Genomic DNA, 20,264 nt, shown 5'->3' on the forward strand with positions numbered 1-20,264 from the left:
TTGCGTAAGTTAACCTTCTGTCAGTTTGCAACCTCTCCGCAGCTATGGCAATGCTGACATCTGTAACCACGGTGGTTGGTCTCCCAGAATGCACTTCATCAGTCACCCGTGTATTACCCTCTTTGAAATGCTTCCACCACCGAAATACTGCAGCACGGCTAATTGTTTCTCCACTGTATGCTTGCCGTAACATTTCATGAGTTTCATTACCGCTTTTTCCACGTTTAACACAAAGTTCAATAACATCTCTGACTTCATCTCGCATACACGTCTTCCTCATCCGCCATGACAAAACGTACAAAGATCTTCCACTAGCTATGACCAAACAAAGAAGACTACAGCAGTCCAACGGCACGTTCAGACACTTCGATGTATGAGCTTCACAATAACCAGCATAGTGTTGCCACATCTACCTATGGGATAGAAAATCAGAGGCAGTCTCACTACTTTTCAATCAGTCCCTCGTAGTTAGAATTCACAAGCTTCCTTGAGCAGCAAATGGCTCCATTGGTAAGCTGTCTGGCTGCAAAATTCATACCCTGCTTACTGCATTGCGTTGGCCCTGGTTAAAGTATGAGGGTAAAAGTAGTAATAGAAAGGAGAGTTCAGACATTACCAGCTACAATATACACTTCTCGGCTATTTCGTATAGAATACAGCAGTGATATCACATAGTTCTCATACCTGGGAGTAAGGACTGATGGATGCAAACTGCTGGTACAGCTCCAATAACTGTATCAGTTCTGCACACTGTTTGGCTTTCTCTCCAATTAAATTTATGTAGTGATCAGGATCTTGAGCAAACATGTAGGCGGCTTCCTTGGAGCTGAAAACATAATATCTTTCCCTGTGCTTTAGAATACCAATGCTTGGATTTCCTAATAACAATAAAATATTTTACAATGAAACAACCTTTTATATGTATCTGTAAAATTATAAATTGTGCAACACAAGCCTACATGTAATTTTTATTAAAAGCATGAAACAGCTGGTTGGAAGATTCTGCCTGAGTCGCACGCAAAGGCGTTCGCAAGCCTGGACAGCCGTGGCAGCCAAATTTAGTACTACATGCCAATGCAGCTATCCACGCGGTTTCATGTGTATTGCCGCACCGTCATTGGATTATATATAATGGGTGCACCCATGTTTAATACATACCTCTCCGAAGTTCTGAGTCTGTGCTGCAGGAGCAGCACAAATCACTAGGAAAAAGGCTCGACGGTCATTTTTCTTGGAGATTTGCCCATGTGCAGTAAAAAAGTTTCTGGGACCATGGCGTGGGCGCCATGTTTCCCGGGACCAGCGAATGTGAAGTAGACTACTACACCGCAGAGATGAGGGGCCCACATGGAGTCTACACATGGGTCGAGGCTCTTTTGAAACCGCCCCTGCACACCACCCACAGTTTTTCCATCCACAGTTGTAACATCATCATTACTATCGGCAGTTACACCTACCCCATATGCTGGGTCCAAGCAATCCGTCTACAGGTGTCAGAATAGCACAGAACCATAGTTACACACCAATGGCACTCCCACAAAAGAGTTCCAGTTGGCACCTGTAATTGTCCATTTCACAAATGCAGAGAAATGGCCTCCGTCAAAGTGCGCATACATGGTGAGTCTTATGCGCAGTTTGCAAATAATCGCTAAATGCACCCGCTTTTTGACTTGTGTGCCACACAATCAGACTCTCCCTATTTACTTAACGTTATTAAAATAAAAAAATCCTTCTTTTTGAGGCCAACATAGAAATTGGTTTAACTAAAACATATACTTAATACAGCTAAATGCTTATTTGCCTCAAGCCGGAAAATGATCTGTCCTCTCTGTATGCTATAATAAATACTAATCTGGCAGAGCCTTAACTAGGGTAGTGCGACCTGTGCCTTGCACAGGGCACCGCAGGACAAGGGGCGCTGTTCGGGCCTGTCAATTTTCCTGTTTATTATCATTCTCACTTGTAGCTTCCTCTTCTTTTATCCCCAGCGTCTACTGATCTCCCCTATCTCTTTCCTGGCCCTTCCCCATGAGGCCATGGCCCTTTTTCGGGTGCTTTATGTTCCTATTTGAAAAATAGGGGGGTGCCAATGCTCTTTCTGGCACAGGGCACCAAATGGTCTAGTTACGGCTCTGCTATCTGGTCCACCTATAGATGTGTCCACATACATCTATCCTCTGTGCCCTACAAGGCGCACTACACATAATGCGTGACTTGGCAACACAGGGCGTCTTTTTGGGCAACTTTTTTACCTTCAAATGTGTCTTATTTGCACAGCAAAGCGAATAGGATGCACAAGCAGCTTCTGCTGATCAAAATTATATGCGGCATGCTTATTTTCTGTGTACAACTGCTGTGTGAATAAGGCACATTTGAAGGTAAAAAGTTGCACAAGAAGACGCTTGGCACTACCAAGTAATGCCACAGCATGGAGCGACTAGAAGGGCTATTTAAAGCGCTACGAGGCTAGATGTATGAGGATACATCTGTACTGGATGGAACCAAGGCCAAATTAACAATGGGGCGGATGGAGCTACAGCTCCAAGCCTCCACATAAAACTAGGCCCATCACTATGACAGCATGATGATCACCAGCCGCCCAGCTGGCCACACAGCCGGCCATAAATCATAAATATTATAATTGTATTTATATTTTCCTCACAAAATGATGCAATTTTTATCCTTTTACATATTTAGGGAGTCATTGGGGCTAATAGTGTATGAGGCCACACCCCCACAGCACTGGCCACACCTCCTTCCAAGTATAGGCCCATCAAACATTTTCAACCCCAGGCCCATGTGTCCCTTAATCTGGCCCTGAATGAAACACATCACTTCGGTTTTACACAATACTCCTGACCATTTCATAAATATGGTCAGGAGTATTGGACTCCCTGGACGTCTCACTTAAGACCGAACCTCCTTTAGCTTCTATCTAGTTTCTCATTTGCTTTATTTTAATCCCATTTTCTTCCTTCATACACTGGATGGCCTTATTTCCCCCATTTCCATTCTCTCCTTCTCTCCCTCCCCTTCCTTTCTCTCTCCCCTCCCTCCTTTTGTGATGGAGTCAATTTTGGGATTGTATTATAACTGTTTCCTATATTTATACAGCGTTTAATTATCTGTTTTTAATATGTGAATTTTTTTCAATAGATTTCTGGTTTATAAATCACTAGCTGGGATACCCAGCTTTGCCCAGGTTGAAGACTGGACCCTGAAGTACACCTGCAGCATTTGTTTACATTGTCCTCGCCTATAACCCCATTCCATTGATCCTGAAAAGGACCCCACTGTTTGCTAAAATGCATGCAAAAACAAAAGCGTAACTACCGTGGGTGCAAGGGGTGCAGCTGCAATGGTGCCCATGCTGCCTCTGTGGCCTGCCGCTCCACCTGCACCCAGTCACGCAGACAAGGTGGGCTGGTCCAGTCAAGGCCACCGAGGGGAGCCTGGGTGTCAGCAGTGTTGATTTGGTGCTGGCCTGCTGCCTGAGTGAGAAAGCGCCGCCGGTAGCAAGGCAATCAGAGCTCGTGGACTGGCAGACAATCAGCAGTGGCAGCTCCTGATTGACTCCTGACCGGTACCAGATTCTAATGGCGCCGGCGCTGTCAGTCCTGCCTGCCGGTGTGCCAGCTGTAATTAGCTAGCGGCTTGGGACCAAATCCACACCTGCTGGCTGCAGATGGCAAACTTGGGGGGAAGGGGGGGGTGGCTGCTGGAGGAACACAGAGGTGTGTTGTTGGGGGGGCATAATGTTTAAGGGGCACTACTATTGTTTGGAATAATGTGTTACATGGGGCACTACTGCTATGTGGCATAATCTGTAAAGGGCATTACTGTGTGGTAAAATGTGTAAGGGTTATTATTGTGTGGCATGATGTATAAGGGCACTACTACTGCGTGGCATAATGTGTATAAGGGGTACTACTGTGTGGCATAACCTGAATGGGCTCTGTGTGTGTATGTATTTTTTTTTACCTCTGGGGGGCTTTTAAGATCTTGGTATGTGGCCCACAAAGTTTTAGTTATGCCCTTGCATGCAAACACAGAGTGCTGACTAATATATATGGTCACTCTAAAAAGGATTCATACCCCTTTTACACCAAAATCCCGGGTCCGACCCAGGAATATGAACACTAGTCAATCCCGGGTCGAGCTCGGCTTCAAACCCCATTTACACTGCAACTCGACCTAGGTTGTTCCCGGGTTTGCCCTGTTTACACTGAACCTGGGTAATACCTGTTTTTCCCTATGCTTACAGCATTGCAGCAATGATGCCTTTTGTATCTGCCTGCTATTGTGGCTGCTGGACAGACTGCTGTTCTGGCTGTGGCAGGCTGTGTATCTGCCTGCGCTAGTGGCTGCTGGTCAACCGATGGTGCAGGCTGCAGTTCTGGCTGTGGCACGCAATGTCTGCCTGCTTTTGTGGCTGCTGGTCAGGCTGCTGTGGTGAAGGGGGTTAGGCAGGCAAGCGATGGCTGCATGTGCTGTCTCTCTCTGCAGGGCACTGACAAATGACATCATCTGCCAGCGCCCTAGAAGATCCAATCAGCATCTTTCGGAGCTAGCCGGCTGAAATAATCCGGCTAGCACCTGTTTACACTGCCGCATGACCCGGAACCAACCCGTTTTCAACCCTGCTCTCAACCAGAATAGGATTGCCGGGTAAATTGTCCTGGGTTATGTTTTTGGGAGCTGTTCACACTGAGGCCTGACCCGGATCGACCCAGCAATAACCCGGGTTATTCGGTTGCTGTAAAATGGGTATAACTCTGGATTTAATATGAATTTGCATGAGTTATAAAGTTTGACACTTGCTCAGACTAAGGTTAAAAGGATACTTTTGTAGCTTTCATACAGGTTTTTGGCAGACTGCCAATTTCCACTGGAGCAAGCCCTGGAACCTGTGTACTTTAAGAGTGTCCCCATTTTTAGGGATTGTCTGACAGTGTGTGGCCCTGACAAAGTTCAAACCTAGGCAAAAGCCTAATCATGGTCAAACTACACCACCATAAATATAAAATGGTATAGACAGATATGCGCAATAAAACGTAAAGTGCAGCCACCGCCAGTGTAATAAAATATACATCCAAAATATACTTAAGAGATATAACACACGTTTAAACATGCACCAATAGGAGGGCACTCTTTAAGTACCAGGTTCCAAAGAGTGCAAATAATGTCCAAATGATGTGAATTGCCAATAAATAAAATTACAATAATCTCCCCCCAAAAAATATTGTATCTGTAGGAGGATGTTGCAAATAAAGATGTATTCCTCTATGCAGCCAGTCATGATACAGGGTAGATTTGTTCTTCAATATTTAGAATCTGTAAAACATGTCTCCCTTCCCACTGCGCTTAAAGAATCCACATAGGTTCAGGAAGACATAGCAAAAACAATCATAGTACAAAAAAACCTTTAGGAAACACAGTTGTAATTTACAAGTTGCACTTACAAAAACAGCAATAATACAAACGTATCAATGAACCCTGTAATCCCAGAAAATGCAGCCTGGATGGGAGTCCCAGGAAATCCTAGATGTTGCAAAGACACAATCAGATCAGAGCTCTGGATTTCTCAGTCAAGTACTATGGAATCCTCCTCCAGTCAGCGGCAGAAACAACTCGGGAGTCCACTACAAACTTAGAGCCACGCGAGTTTATGCTGTTTTTGTAAGTGCAACTTGTAAATTAAACCTGTGTGATTATTGTCATTTTATTTACTGGTGTTACACATCATTTGGATATTATTTGCACTCTTTGGAACCTGGTACTTAAAAAGAGCGCCCTCTTATTGGTGCATGTTTAACCCTGTGTAAACGACACCACAATGCCAAATTTGGTGGATCTAGGTCCAAAACTCTGGCCGTGCATAAAGGACAAACAGACAGACAGACATACTTTCTCGCTTAATATGTTGATGTCCACATTCTCAATTCTCCATTGACAGGAAGAATATATGCTGTATGAGGTTTCCCCTATTTTGTAGTGAAATATATTTTTCAATAAAAAAATTAAAAAGTAAATAAAAAAAATCCAATATCCAACACTTCAAACTATTTGTAATCTTCCTGTGGCTGCAGGATGTCTAGTCTAGTGCATATGTCATCACTAACATATTGTGTATGTTAAACAGCAAAGTAACACAAAAGAATATAGCTACTGAATTTGGTTAGACTTCAAAGTTTTAAAACTAGTCCATTGTTGTATAACTAATGCATCAGAAGATGTAGCCTGTCCCCAAAATTTGTTTTCATGTATTTTCCAGAGCATACAATCCCTAATGAAAAAGCAACTGTCTCAGCATCAAATGAAGTCATACAGCACCTGGTAACAGGAGCCCATCTTTTGTAGCAATAGTAAAGCCACAAAATCCATGGTACTGAATTGGAAGTCGTTCATAATTAGCTGTGGTTTCCTGGAAAAACCACTCCTGAGCGAGAAAATCTGAGGGATTTACCAGAGTCCCTAGAGAATCAAAACAAAAAAATAATCAGACAAGTGTCTCAAGTCAAAACTACACTGAATTACAAACTATATGGTGTCTTACATGCCTTTCAGGACTGTAGAAAGCTTGGCTCAGCCAGTTTACCTTGAGTATAAGTTACCTAGTGTATGCACAGTACAATACAGACATTTGCAGAATATTGGGAATGAAGATGCAGTGGAGAATGGGGCAGGATGGGTGCATGTACAGTAAATATAATGAATGAGAATAATGATATATAATTGAGGCTTTTTGATCATAAAAATAGACCCATCATAACAGGTAATGGAACAATGTAAGTAAGCAGTTATAAAATAGGCAGGGAGGAATGGGCATCTGTCAGTACAGCAGGTGTAAGGCACAGATGGACTGCTATGCCCCTAACATCTATAATAAATGAGTTCCAGTTTGGAACCATATTAGCAAACGTACAAAGTAATTGAATAGGCAGGGGTTTTCCCATATAAAACATAGGTCTTCCAGATTGACAAAAGAAAAATAAAAAGCGCTGCTGATTGGAGACCATCTTGCTCAATCGTTTTGAATACAATTTAATATTACATACAAATGGCCAAATATAAAACACAAAGAATTAACACACAAGAAAAATACATAAATAGAAATAATGACGTAAACTTCTAAAATATCAGGTAATTATGAGGCAGCAGAAATATTAGCAAGCCATCAACACCTCCACAGAGGTTGTTGTGATGTGAAAGTAAAAATATAGAAATACAAATATATAAAAAGAAATAATGAAATTGCTCCACACTTCTCTGGACTATGTCCCAAAACACTTCAAACTTCCAAGTGTATATTAATCCATACCATTTTGTTTGGTCAGGAGCCAATTAGTATAACAGTACTCTTCGTCCTTAGTGGTTGGAAAGAACTTGGTTGCAGATAAGTGTGGGTACCCAAGATTGAATGCTTAAGTCCACTTATTAGTTGGAAAATTTCTCATAAAGAGATAAAAATCTTCCCATCTCCTTTAAATGGGATATGCGTGCTCACCAGGTACAAATAATCTCAGCTATCCATGCATCAGCCTTGTAAACAGAGATGTTTGGCAGGGATCTTGTTACTGCCCAGCTAATAATGCTCACTGAGAGTTATCTTAATGTGGTTACTCACAGTGAAGCTGATCCAACAGAGACCCCTGTTTGATAAATCATAGAGTGTAGCAAAGAGTCTGTAACGCGTTCCCCCGCCTTGTGGTATAACCTCAGCGGCTTCCTCAGACAGAATCTTCCAGATTGAAGTGAAGTTGAAAAAAGTGCAATTTGTGGGAAAAAGTCCCAAAGTGTAGTTGTATCTGACTCTACATAAACACCAGTGACGCACGCGGAGGTGGGGTCTGAGTACCCAGAAACAGCCCTCGGCAGACCGAATTGTTTTCTGAAACATATGGTGGCCGATGTTATACTGATGTGTTGAGGGGGGGCAGGGTAGCAGACAAGCTCCCATATGTGCAGGATATGTAGACCTTCAGTTACATCCCCCTGTATTTAAAAATGCACATTTCGCATAAAACCATTGCAGCTAAGCAGATCTGTGTAAGTGTGGTTGCACACTACATAGATCTGCTTCAATATAATGGTTTAAGCTGACAATTACAGCTAGCTTCATATATTGTAGTTAGAATTACCAGGAGTCCATTGTGTTGGGTATCTAACTGTAGTAAATCACACTACATCTGATAGCTCACAAGTCTCCTATGAATATGGTATAGGAGGCTTGGATAGAAAGAATATACAATTTGCAACTCTCCGTTTGAATAATAATTTATTAGCAATAGATACAATCTATCATATAAAAAGGGATGATCAGTCCCACATTGAAACCATAAAACAATATAGCATATATGTATATATATATTCAGGATTTACACATGTAAATAATAGGGATATATCCGATGATAGCATATATACAGCCATGGCGATAAGTTTTGAGAATGACACAAGTATTGGTTTTCACAAAGTTTGCTGCTTCAGTGTTTTTAGACCTTTTTGTCAGATGTTACTATGCTATACTGACAATTACATTACATTTATGCAAAGAGTCAATATTTGCAGTGTTGACCCTTCTTTTTCAAGAGCTCTGCAATTCGCCCTGGCATGCTGTCTATCAACTTCTGGGCCACATACTGGCTGATGGCCGCCCATTCTGGCCTAATCAATGCTTGGAGTTTGTCAGAATTTGTGGGTTTTTTGCATGTCCACGCACCTCTTGAGGATTGACCACAAGTCTTCAAAGGGATTAAGGTCTGGGGAGTTTCCTGGCCATGGACTCAAAATTTTGATGTTTTGTTCCCCGAGCCACCTAGTTATCACTTTTGCCTTATGGCAAGGTGCTCCATCATGCTGGAAAAGGCATTGTTCGTCACCATCTGTTCTTGGATGGTTGGAAGAAGTTGCTCTTGGAGGATGTTTTGGTACCATTCTTTATTCATGACTGTGTTCTTAGGCAAAATTGGGAGTGATCCCACTCCCCTGGCTGAGAAGCAACCCCACACATGAATAGTCTCAGGAACAAATATCATGAGTTGAAAAGAACAATCATTGAGAATCTGACACCACTGCTTACAAAATGGTGTGTTAGATCTACCTATAGCTGGTGTCAGACTCTCAATGATTGTTCTTTTCAACTCATGATTCTTGTGATTGAACAGGTCAATGCTGACATACTGTATTAACACTGGATAAGGATATTGAGGCATGTGAGAGTACAGGTTTGGATATTATGAGAACAGATCCACTGTTGATTGGTTATCTAAAATTGAGACTAATGTGAATCAATTTTATTCGAATTTATTGGTATTTAAGAAAAACAAATATAAACGTGTTAAAGATTATAAGGAGATGCGGGTTTATCGCTGGCTTCAGGGAACTGAATCGAATTTTAACTTTAGGGGCGCTAACAGGACTAGAAAAATAAGAGCAGACAGGTCATATTCGGAAATAGATACACACACATTAATTCTTCTATTGAAACAGTTATTAAACTGGTTAAGCGTGATACTTTTCCTCGCATGAATAGACAGAGAATTTCACATTCTAACTTATCTAAAGATGAAAATCTTGCAGTCAATACTTTGAGGGATAACTATTAAATTGTGATTCGCCCCTCCGATAAAGGGGATGGCATTGTTCTATTAAATAGGTCTGACTATATATGTGAGATTCAAAGACAGCTCTCGGATGATGAATGTTATAAACTTGTAACATACGACCCGACCTATGCTTATAAAAAAAGAGATAGTGTGATCAACTTGGGTCTATTGAACAACTATATAGACGAATCTACTTCACAATTTTTGATACAGACACATCCAAGGGTCCCCTTGATTTATATTCTACCCAAAATCCACAAAACGCTACATAAGCCTCCTGGTAGGCCTATTATATCTTCTTGTGGCTCATTGTGTCAACCTGTCTCTCAATATATAGATTTCTGGTTATAGCCTGTTGTCCAAAATACATGTTATTATTTAAAAGATACAACTGACTTTATCAACAAATTAAAGACTATCAAACCATTCCCTGAACCAGTCTTCTCGTTACCCTTGACATTACTAGTCTCTATGAGTATGATTAGTCATACTGATGAGTACCGTAAGGAGTCTTCTCTCCTGTAGTCCACACTATAAGGGTCCTAATGTTGAATACTTATTGTTACTAATAGAAATAGTGTTACGGAAAAATTATTTCCTTTTTGAAAATTCCTTCTTTTTACAGCTAAGGGGTACAGCAATGGGGTTGAATATGGCCCCATCCTACGCTAACCTTTTCATGTATATGTATGAAATACAACATATTATGGGGAACTCAAATTTTTGCCAGTTTATACACTTTTATGTACGCTACATAGACGACCTCTTTATGGTGTGGACTGGGGGGGGTGGATGCGCGCACTCAGTTTATTGATGAACTTAACGCTTTGAACACTGCCATAAGATTTACTTTGTCGTACAGTGAAACTACCATTAAATTATTTAGATGTTTGTATATGTAAACATAGTGCAATGCTAACTACTAAATTATTTAGGAAATCCACTGATAAGAACACGCTGTTGGAAGCAAATAGCTTTCACCCTAAGCCCCTTAAAAAAGGACTTCCTCTATCACAGTTACTACGGGTTGTGCGTATTACATCTGCAGCTACGGAACTACCAGAGGCACTACAAGACATGGGTAACAAATTTATTAATAGAGGCTACCCTAGAGATGAGATCCAGGAAGCAATAACATACGGTCTCAATTTGACTCAGGCCCTTGAGAAGCAAGATCGCAACCAAGGATTAGAACGCATGGTGTTTACATCTACTTTCTCTATTGCATCAAAACATATTCATGAAGCTGTTAATAGACATTGGCACATCCTTCGGTCTGACGAGAATATTGGACAATTTTGGCAGAAACCACTTTTTTGTTACAAGCGGAGCAGCAATATTAAAGGACATTGTTGCCAAGTCTGACCTTGGTCCCAATTTAAAGAATAAGAACACATGGCTGCGGCCAAAAAATGGGGTCTTTAGATGTCAGGGTTGTGTTAATTGTCAGTTCCTCAATGTTGGGACACATTTTATAAACCCTATTACGAACATTAAATATGACATCAGATTTCACTTGGATTGCGACAGACGTTACGTGATCTACCTCATCATGTGCCCTTGTCAATTACTATATGTGGGCAAGACTTTTAGGCATCTCAAAGAGAGAATTGCCCTTCATCGTTCATCTATTAAAAAAGCCATGTCATTGGTATAGTCCAATAGGCTTCCTGTTGCCAGACACTTTGCCCTCTTTAAACACACTATGAGAGAGTTTAGTTTTTTCCCTATCGACCACGTTCCCCCTCTGAGAAGAGGTGGAGACCGTGATACACTATTACTGCAGCGCAAGTGTATGTGGATTGATCGTTTGAATTCTATAGCACCAAATGGACTTAATGAAGCATTGACACTAGGTTGTTTTTTGTAGATAAAATCATCTTTATCTCTAATAGGATGTTATATCTGTAATGGGACATTATATTCTTTCTTTTTTTAACTTACTGAATCATATGCCAATTATCTTCTCGATGTATGCAATTTTTTTCTATGTATAATATGTGATAATATACATAATGTTACTATCTGTATACATCGATCTTCTACTCACACCTCGTATATATATCAGTGGAATTGACATCTATTTATTTACGGTTTGACATAGCACCAGGTGACTAGTTCCGTTTTTTGGAACGTCACTCACGCTATGTCAGTGGTTGCCATGGTGACCAATGGCGATTTTATATTTTGTCATTGTGTCACTTCCTGGCTGTGAGTGTAATTCGTATTATGTATAATATACAAATAATAAAAACTTGCGCTCCAAATCCAAATGGTGCTGCACTGACTGCGAGGATGGTCACTAACACCCTCTATAAACCAGAAAAAAATGTACCAAAAGTACAAGACTTGCAGTCAATTGCGCTCCTCTGGGGTACAGGGATTCCCAAAGTATAGGAAATTCCAAGAAGCCCTTATCCGTAGTAATATTCCAAAGTACTCTTAGAAAACCTTCTCAACCTCTTTAGATAAAATCGCTTCTTCAAATAATATGTATGCATATATATGTTCTTCCTGCGGTGCTGTATGAGGAGTTCTACGTGAGAAGCTCTTCACTGCCAAGCTCTTCCCTCATTGCTTCCGGCGCCAGGCGGTGCGGCACTTGGAGTCAATGCTCTGCTTGATTCTGTACCAGTCGGATTCTGTGATCCAGAAATGTGAATATCCAAGTATGAATTCTGCAAAACAACTGATACCACATAGCAAAGATTTACCTGTACCATCATTCAGTTCTTTGTGCGAAGTTGAATGTGATGATGTGGAAATGTTAATTTCATCCAGTGCAAGGGACAACACAGATGAAAGTGAGTTTGAAGAAAGTTCCTCTACTCCAAACAAATTTTCTCAAAAGGAACTAAACAATTTAATTTGTGACTTGAATTTATCGAAAAAAGGAACTGAGCTTTTAGAATCCAGACTTCAAGAAAAGCACTGTCTTGAGCCGGATGTTACTATAACGTCGTATCGAAATAGAGAGCAAGCCATATTGCCGTTCTTTAGCCAAGATAACAATCTTGTGTATTGCAACAATATTCCGGAACTTCTCCAGATGATGGGCTTACCAGAATATCGAGCAAAGGACTGGCGGCTCTATTTGGATAGTTCTGAAAGGAGTTAAAATGCGTATTACTGCACAATGGGAATACATTTGCGTCGCTTTCTATCGGTCATTCAACAAAACTTAAAGAACAGTATGAAAATATCAAGTTAGTCTTTCTTCTTGGGCAGCAAATTGGATATACTAAGTATCCTTGTCACATATGCTTATGGGATAGTCGTGCAAAACAAAAGTACTGGCAGCAAACCGTATGGCCTCCAAGAGAAGTTATAACTGTAGGAGAAGCCAACATCATTCATGAGCCCTTAATTGACAGGAAAAAAAAAAATCATACTGCCGCCTCTCCATATCAAACTGGGTTTAATGAAACAATTTGTAACAGCATTGGACAAGTCAGGCGATTGTTTCACGTATACAGTATTTGTCGAACATTTCCAACTTTTAGTATTGAAAAATTAAAGGCCAGAGTTTTTGACGGCCCACAGATATGGAAACTGGTGAAGGATCCAAATTTTACCACATCTTTGACTGAAACCGAATCTGAAGCATGGCTGAGTTATGTGTCGGTCATTCAAAAACTTTTAGGCAATCACAAGGCAGACAACTATCATGAATTAGTCCACAATATGCTAAAATGTTTTGAGAAAGTAGGTGCCAACATGAGTATTAAAGTACATTTTTTGTACAGCCATTTAGATCACTTCCCGTCCAATCTAGGAGATTTAAATGAAGAACAGGGTGAATGGTTCCACCAGGATATTTAGGTAATGTAAGAAATATATCAAGGAAGGTGGGATCGTCACACGATGGCCGATTACTGTTGGAGTCTGCAGAGGGACTGCCCACAACAAGAATACAAAAGAAAATCCTACAAAAAATGGTTCTCATAGCTTCCTAACACTTATGTATGTAATTATCCTGTTTCTTTTTATAACATTTTATGAATCATATTTAATCAGAATTAAAAAAATATCTTTTTAACTATTTTTAACATTGTTTTTTAAATTTTCATAAATATTAAAGACATATGCATATATCAAAAACTAAAGCCAATTAAAAATTAATCAAAATCGACTCTTAAATCCCTGGCAACAGATTGACTGTTCCCCAGTGTTATACAGAGTTTGGCTAATACCTCTATGGTTTTTCAGAAAATTCTGCAAAAAGATAAACCTTTACCTACCAAGCCTACTAAATGTACTATGATATCTTCCTAGTCCACACAGTTATCTGATTCTGAGATATCATCTGGGGAGGCAGAAGACGCAGATCTCTCTCACTCTGACTCCATCTCAGGAGAAGAGGAGCCACCCTCTAAACTAAATATACCTGCTCTTGTGAGAGCTGTTAAAACTATTTTACAAATAGAAGAGGATGAACCCACTCCTAAGAAAAACATGCAATTTTTGATATGCCTTCTCCTCCCTGAGGCGACCCCAACAGTTCTTTTGCACAGGACCTCCATCGGACTCAACCATGGCATTGCTGCTCCAAAAAGCCATTCAGTACTTACTAAATTCAGGAGTAATAATTTGGATCCCCTTCTTACAGCGGGCAAGGGCTATAATTCTACCCTTTTCTTAGTTCAGAAGCCCAATGGGTCTCATCGGCCTATCCTCAACCTCAAGTCTCTGAACAAGTTTATCAGGGTGCCCAGGTTTCATATGGAAACCCTCCGTTCTATTATCCTAGCTATGGAGCCTGGAGATTTCATGGTATCCCTAGACATTCAGGACGCTTACCTACATATAACGCCTTCTCATCAACAATATCTCCTGTTTGCTATACTGCAGCAACATTACTAATTCCAGACTCTGCCGTTTGGCCTCTCAACAGCCCCTCGGGTCTTTACAAAGATCATGGCAGTTATGGCGGCCTATCTTTGTCATCAAGGGATCAGACTGCTCCCATACTTAGACTATCTCTTGCTGTTGGCAAGCTGCCCAGAGACTCTTCATAGCCATCTGCAGTTAACCATTGCCTTTCTACAAATGCACGGTTGGTGGATCAACTGGAAAACGTCTTCCCTGACACTCTCTCAAAGAATGGTACATTTGGGAGCCATCCTGGACTCTCGAGTTCAGAGAATCTTCCTAACGGCGGACAAAATTTCAGCACTACAGGACAGACTATGCAGACCGTTCACAATCGCCGAGTGTCGATTCACTCTGCAATGCAGGCCTTGGGATCAATGGTGTCCACCTTCGACATGGTGGAGCTTCACTCCAGGCCCCTCCAACATCTGATCCTCTCCAGGTGGTACGGGCTACCCCATCTGCTCAAATCCCAGCCTGGTGGCCTGGTTCTCATTTGAACCAAGGTCATCCCTTTTGGGACTGGGCTCTCCTCACCACTGATGCAAGCCTCCAAGGGTGGGGCACAGTAACTGGCCACCACTTCTTCCAGGGCCGATGGTCCCCAGTTGAGGCAGTGTTGCCAATCAACATCCGAGAACTTCGAGCCATCTACAGAGCTCCCCCTCTGGCTCAGGATATTCTGAAAAACAGGCCAGTACAAGTACAGTCTGTCAACGCCACGGCTGATGCCTACCTCAATCACCAAGGGGGCACTCAAAGTCAGTCAGCAATGACTGCAGTGTCCATTCTCACATGAGCCGACCGCAATCTCCCAGCCATCTCCGCAATGTTCATCCCTGGGATTCTCAATTGGGAGGCGGATTTCCTCAGCCGTCACGATGTGCATGCAGGAGAATGGTCTCTACATCCAGAAGTCTTTCAGCTTCTAGTGGACAAATGGAGTCTTCCAGAGGTGGATCTCATGGTCTTCAGCCACAACTACAAACTTCCAATTTATGGAGCCAGAACAAAGGACCCCGATACAGCCTTCATTGACGTATTGTCGGTGAAATGGAACTTCTATTTAGCATTTCTCTTCCCTCCAATATCCCTGCTTCTTCGAGTGCTTCAAAAATTCAGAAATGAGGGAGGCACAGTCATGTTAATAGCTCCGGCCTGGCCCAGACGTCACTGGTACTCCAATCTTCAAAGGCTCTCCATAGACGTTCCTCTTCAGCTTCCTCTACGAGTAGACTTATTGTCTCTGGGACCATGTCTACATCTGGACCTAGCCAGTTTGTCTTTAATTCTTCCTAACGGCTAAAGGTTTTTCTAGCTCTGTGGTCCAGACCATGCTAAAAGCATGTAAAACAGCCTCAGCCAGGATTTACCACAGAATGTCATAAATATTTCCAATGGTGTGCTCCAAGAAACTATGACCCTCAGGTCTTTAAGGTTTCTAGAATTCTTGCCATTCTTCAAGCTGGATTGGATCTAGACCTCCGCCTAGCATCTCTAAAAATGCTGATGTCTGCTTTGTCTATCTGGTTTCAGCGCAGAATTGCTCCTATACCAAATGTTCACAGCTTCATGCAGGGTGTTCTACGAATACAACCTCACTTTGTCCCTTCTGTGGCTCCATGGGATTTGTCAGTGGTGCTCCAAGCACTTCAGGAACCTCCATTCGAACCCCTGGAATCAGTGGATGTCAAATGGCTCAATGCGAAGACTCTGTTTCTTCTGGCTATAGTATCTGCCAGTAGGGTATCGGATTTAGGGGCGCTTTCATGTTGCTCCCCCTTTTTGATATTTCATCAGGACAGGGCTGTTCTTCAAACACACCCAGGCTTCCTTCCCAAGGTGGTTTCTCGCTTCCACCTGAATGACGAAGTTGTAGTTCCGGCCCTTAATTCACCAGACCTCTCGGCAGGTGAGGCCTCTTTAGATGTGGTACGTGCTTTAAAGATGTACGTGGACCGTACTGCTTCCATCAGGAAATCGGACTACCTCTTTGTACTATATTGATTCCACAAGAAGGGATAGCCAGCTAACAGACTCTGGCCAGATGGATTCGCATGACTATCTCACAGGCTTACACGCAGACAGGCCTTCCTGTGCAGACTACAGTCTCAGCTCATTCTACTTGCTCTGTGGGTCCCTCGTGGGCAGCCCGGTGTGGCGCCTCAGCTGAACAGCTATGCAAGGCGGCTACCTGGACACTTGTGAGAGTGTGATTCCTCAGTGTACCAGTCTTCATTCTCTCCTATCCTGCTCCTGCCTTGGAATTGTTAACAAAACTAAAGTGCCCTAAGGCTGTGGGCGGGGTATAGGGGGAAGGACTGGAGCATCCTGGGACTGAAAAGCTTTGCTGTTGGTGTCCGGTCCAACAGGTCCCACCTACAGCCCCAATGGCTCCCAGTGGACCCTATGGACTTTGAAAACAGAGTTAACCAAGGTAAGTTTTACCATAACTCTCCTTATTTATACTGACTCCTATTCTCACCTGTGCTTTCTCTGATCCGTTCTTCATCAGTTTTCATGGTTATATCACTGAGAAGTGGCTGGATGACATGCTCGGGGAAGAGCTCTTCATGGAGTCCTAGAAATGGCTGCAGGTTTGTCGTCGTATTGCTAAGGACACTTAACAAAACAATCTCATCCTGGAAGCTGTTCCAAAGCTTTGACAGTGAAATAAAGAGTGGCTGGAAGAAATTAAACCACTGTTAGCTGAGAGTTTGTAGCAAAAAGTTATTTTTCACTAATATAGAACAAGCTCTTCACTACCAACATGGTGTTTGCCATGTGCATTAATAAACAATTTACAGATTGCAGTATATGTATTGCACACAGTGGCTATATGTGCAGTGCAATCTGGTCACTTCCATGGTAAATGGCCAAATCTGCAATGTATAATTGCCCACTGATCCAGGCAGTCTAGCAGATTGGCAGGACTGCACCATATGCAGCCAGTTTAGGAGGAATTGATTGTTTGCACTTAGCTGTAGTTTGGAATAAAACAATCAATTTAGATTATAAAAATAAATAAATATATATATTTTAGATTATACACAAGCACACATATATTATATATATATATATATACACACACATATACACACACATGCATACATACATACATACACAAACACACACACAAAAGACATCTGAAATACATTCAACTATTATTACTTACATAGACTTGTGCAGTGGGAATTGCTATCTTTGATTGGACAGTGGTTCTTAATTGTTCCATCTGTGATCCATACTGTTTATCCATCATTTCCATCTGTTGTGCGCATATGTTGACATCAGTCTAGAAAATAATAGATGATAAGCTTTCATGCACTGACACAAGCATATTACAGCTCCACAACAATACACTTCAACCAATGGCATGGTTAACACTTGTTCCAGTGCATTATAGTTCATAATTGGTTTTAAAAAACAAAACAAAAAAGACAAAACAGATTAACTCTACACCTTCCACTTGCTTTTTTATTTTATGAGTCACATATGTTTGTGATAAATAAAAATACTTGTGGTCATTTAAACAAGTACATTTCATTACAACAGTACCCGTGCAGCAGTGACGTGCAGTGAGGTCAATGGCTGGGGAGGCACACATGTATAAAACCACAGGTTCTATATCAAAACTTTGGAGCATGACAGGGAGTATGATAGGAGAGGGAGTATGCCAGGGGAGGCTCTGCCTCTCCTGCCCACACTGACTGCACGCCCCTGCCATGCAGTACAGATGCAGTAGCATCATTAGAGGAAGGAAGAATGTTGAAGGACAGTTATGGCTGACAACAGATGACTAGTTCATGTTTCATGTCACTGCCTTCTAAGGTCTCCTCATTCTAGCTGTACATGACCATCAGTAGTACACAGAAATACTAGTCACCAATTAATGTTATTATTTGGAGGCTGATAATGTTGCTGCCTAGGAAAAGCCGATGCACTTTGCACACCAGCAGCTCAAATTGTTAATTCTCTATCTCATGCTTCATTTGTCTCCACAACTCATAGATTGTAGCTCATTTGATCAAGGCCATTATTGCCTTCTGTTTTATGTTTTTCTATGTAATTTATTTGTGTTATGATCCCCTCAATGACAGTGCTGCGTAATAATGTCAGCGCTTTATAAATAAAAGTTAATAAAAATATTATTTTATCTGAATACATCTAATACCTTCACAAACTCATTGTTATTGCACACTTACCAGAATAATATTTAAAAAGACCTCATGCTGCCTTGCGTTGAAAAGCATTTCTTTCAGCTGGGTTAAATTCAACAGATTACTTTTTTCTGCTTTTCCGTCCATCTCTTCAATGACAGCTGTATACTTGTATATCATCTCCCGACATGACTGCAGCTCTGATTCAATATGCTTTGTGGTGGCAGGTATTGCCTCTTTTAGAATACTTGGCACTGCCGAAATAACCAAAATGTATTTATATCCTGTTTAAAGCCCCATTTTCTGATGTAATGAAGCAAAGTTTATTGGACATTGGCTTAGCTCAAGTTTTAAATACAAACAGATATACATAGCTCCAACAAAATCTAAATTCTGAACAGAATAATCACAAATAAGTACAAGTTATGTAAAGCTGTGGGTCATTCATACACAAGACATGGTCACACGCATGTATATAACAGCCAGCAGGAACATATTGTATTACCTGCATGGAAAGATGTTATATATATATATATGTTTATCTATATCTATATAGATATATATAGATATATATAGATAGATATAGATAATCTATATATATATCTATATATATAACTTCAGGTTATTATCTAGATTTAAATTGCTTAGATTTCAATAAAACTGTAAAAATGGAGGTGTTCTAAAGCTTTTGACTGGCAATGTTATGTATATATCTATATGAATTAAAGAAGTGCATATCCTAAGCTTACACTCTATATTGTATACCATTATAACTGACCTTTACAAAATACAAAAAAAGAAAGCATGTTCTAATAATAGGTGAAAAGACCATTTAGAAGTCACAATACATCCTTCATACGTACAATCATCAATGCCCTCGCCACCTTTTCCACAGTCTTTGTTGAATAATCTGATTCCAGTGACAATCATGGTGAGTTCCTTCAGCTGTCGTTCTTTGTCTTTCTTTACAAGAGACAGAAAGGTACCAAGCTCTGTGTGTGGAAATACACTCTGAAGAGCAGCTGGGAAGACACAAACTTACATGTTAAACAAAATCTCTTATGATCAAACATTTTCTACGGGTCTTCAATGCTGCCGAAAAAATTGTATTATGTTGGTGGCGATACCTTTATTTTCTATCTAGGAATGGGAACTAGTTCACTAATTTTGTCTTTGCCATAACTAATACACTTCTAGATTTGCTTTTGTTGCTCTTTAATTTTTCTTTATCATGTTTGCTGACCTGTAGCTTCTCTGACCACCTTGATTTCAGTAGGAGAGCCGAGGCCAGATCTCAGTAGAACATAGCTGACAATCTTGCGATACAGGCTTTCTAACTCCTCAGCTGTACGAGCCCGGCTGTCGGTGATCTCTCTGCGCACAGACGCAAGCCTTGATTCCAGAACCCGATGATGTTCATCCAGGAACTCACCTGTAATTAGCCAAAGTGGTAATACACAACTGGTTACCTCTTTTTCTCCTAGTCAACACTGGTGTTACGTTCTGGGTTATTTGTGGACCCGGGGTGGTAGCAGGAACGATCACAGAAGCAGATTTGTAAATAAAACTAGGATTTTAATAAGTGCTTGAGTAGACATATAATGTGGCAGTAAATAAAAGTCCAGGA

At 41.1% G+C, this 20,264-nt stretch overlaps 1 protein-coding gene across 2 annotated transcripts in view; it reads right to left on the reverse strand.

The window, feature by feature from the left end:
* The window catches only part of CFAP206 (cilia and flagella associated protein 206), a 54,544-nt gene that overhangs the window by 16,890 nt on the left and 17,390 nt on the right, over positions 1-20,264 (reverse strand). For both annotated transcript variants that reach the window (XM_088470685.1, XM_088470694.1), the window contains exons 5-11: positions 19,881-20,069; positions 19,501-19,659; positions 18,683-18,891; positions 17,653-17,772; positions 16,963-17,161; positions 6,334-6,474; positions 685-878 (exon numbers count right to left, since the gene is read on the reverse strand). In XM_088470685.1, the coding sequence (XP_088326811.1) occupies positions 685-878; positions 6,334-6,474; positions 16,963-17,161; positions 17,653-17,772; positions 18,683-18,891; positions 19,501-19,659; positions 19,881-20,069 (1,211 nt within the window). The remainder of the gene's footprint in view (positions 1-684; positions 879-6,333; positions 6,475-16,962; positions 17,162-17,652; positions 17,773-18,682; positions 18,892-19,500; positions 19,660-19,880; positions 20,070-20,264) is intronic.

The sequence above is a fragment of the Taudactylus pleione genome, unplaced genomic scaffold (genome assembly GCF_031769625.1).
Source record: "Taudactylus pleione unplaced genomic scaffold, aTauple2 ptg000015l, whole genome shotgun sequence".
Lineage (NCBI taxonomy): Eukaryota > Metazoa > Chordata > Amphibia > Anura > Myobatrachidae > Taudactylus > Taudactylus pleione.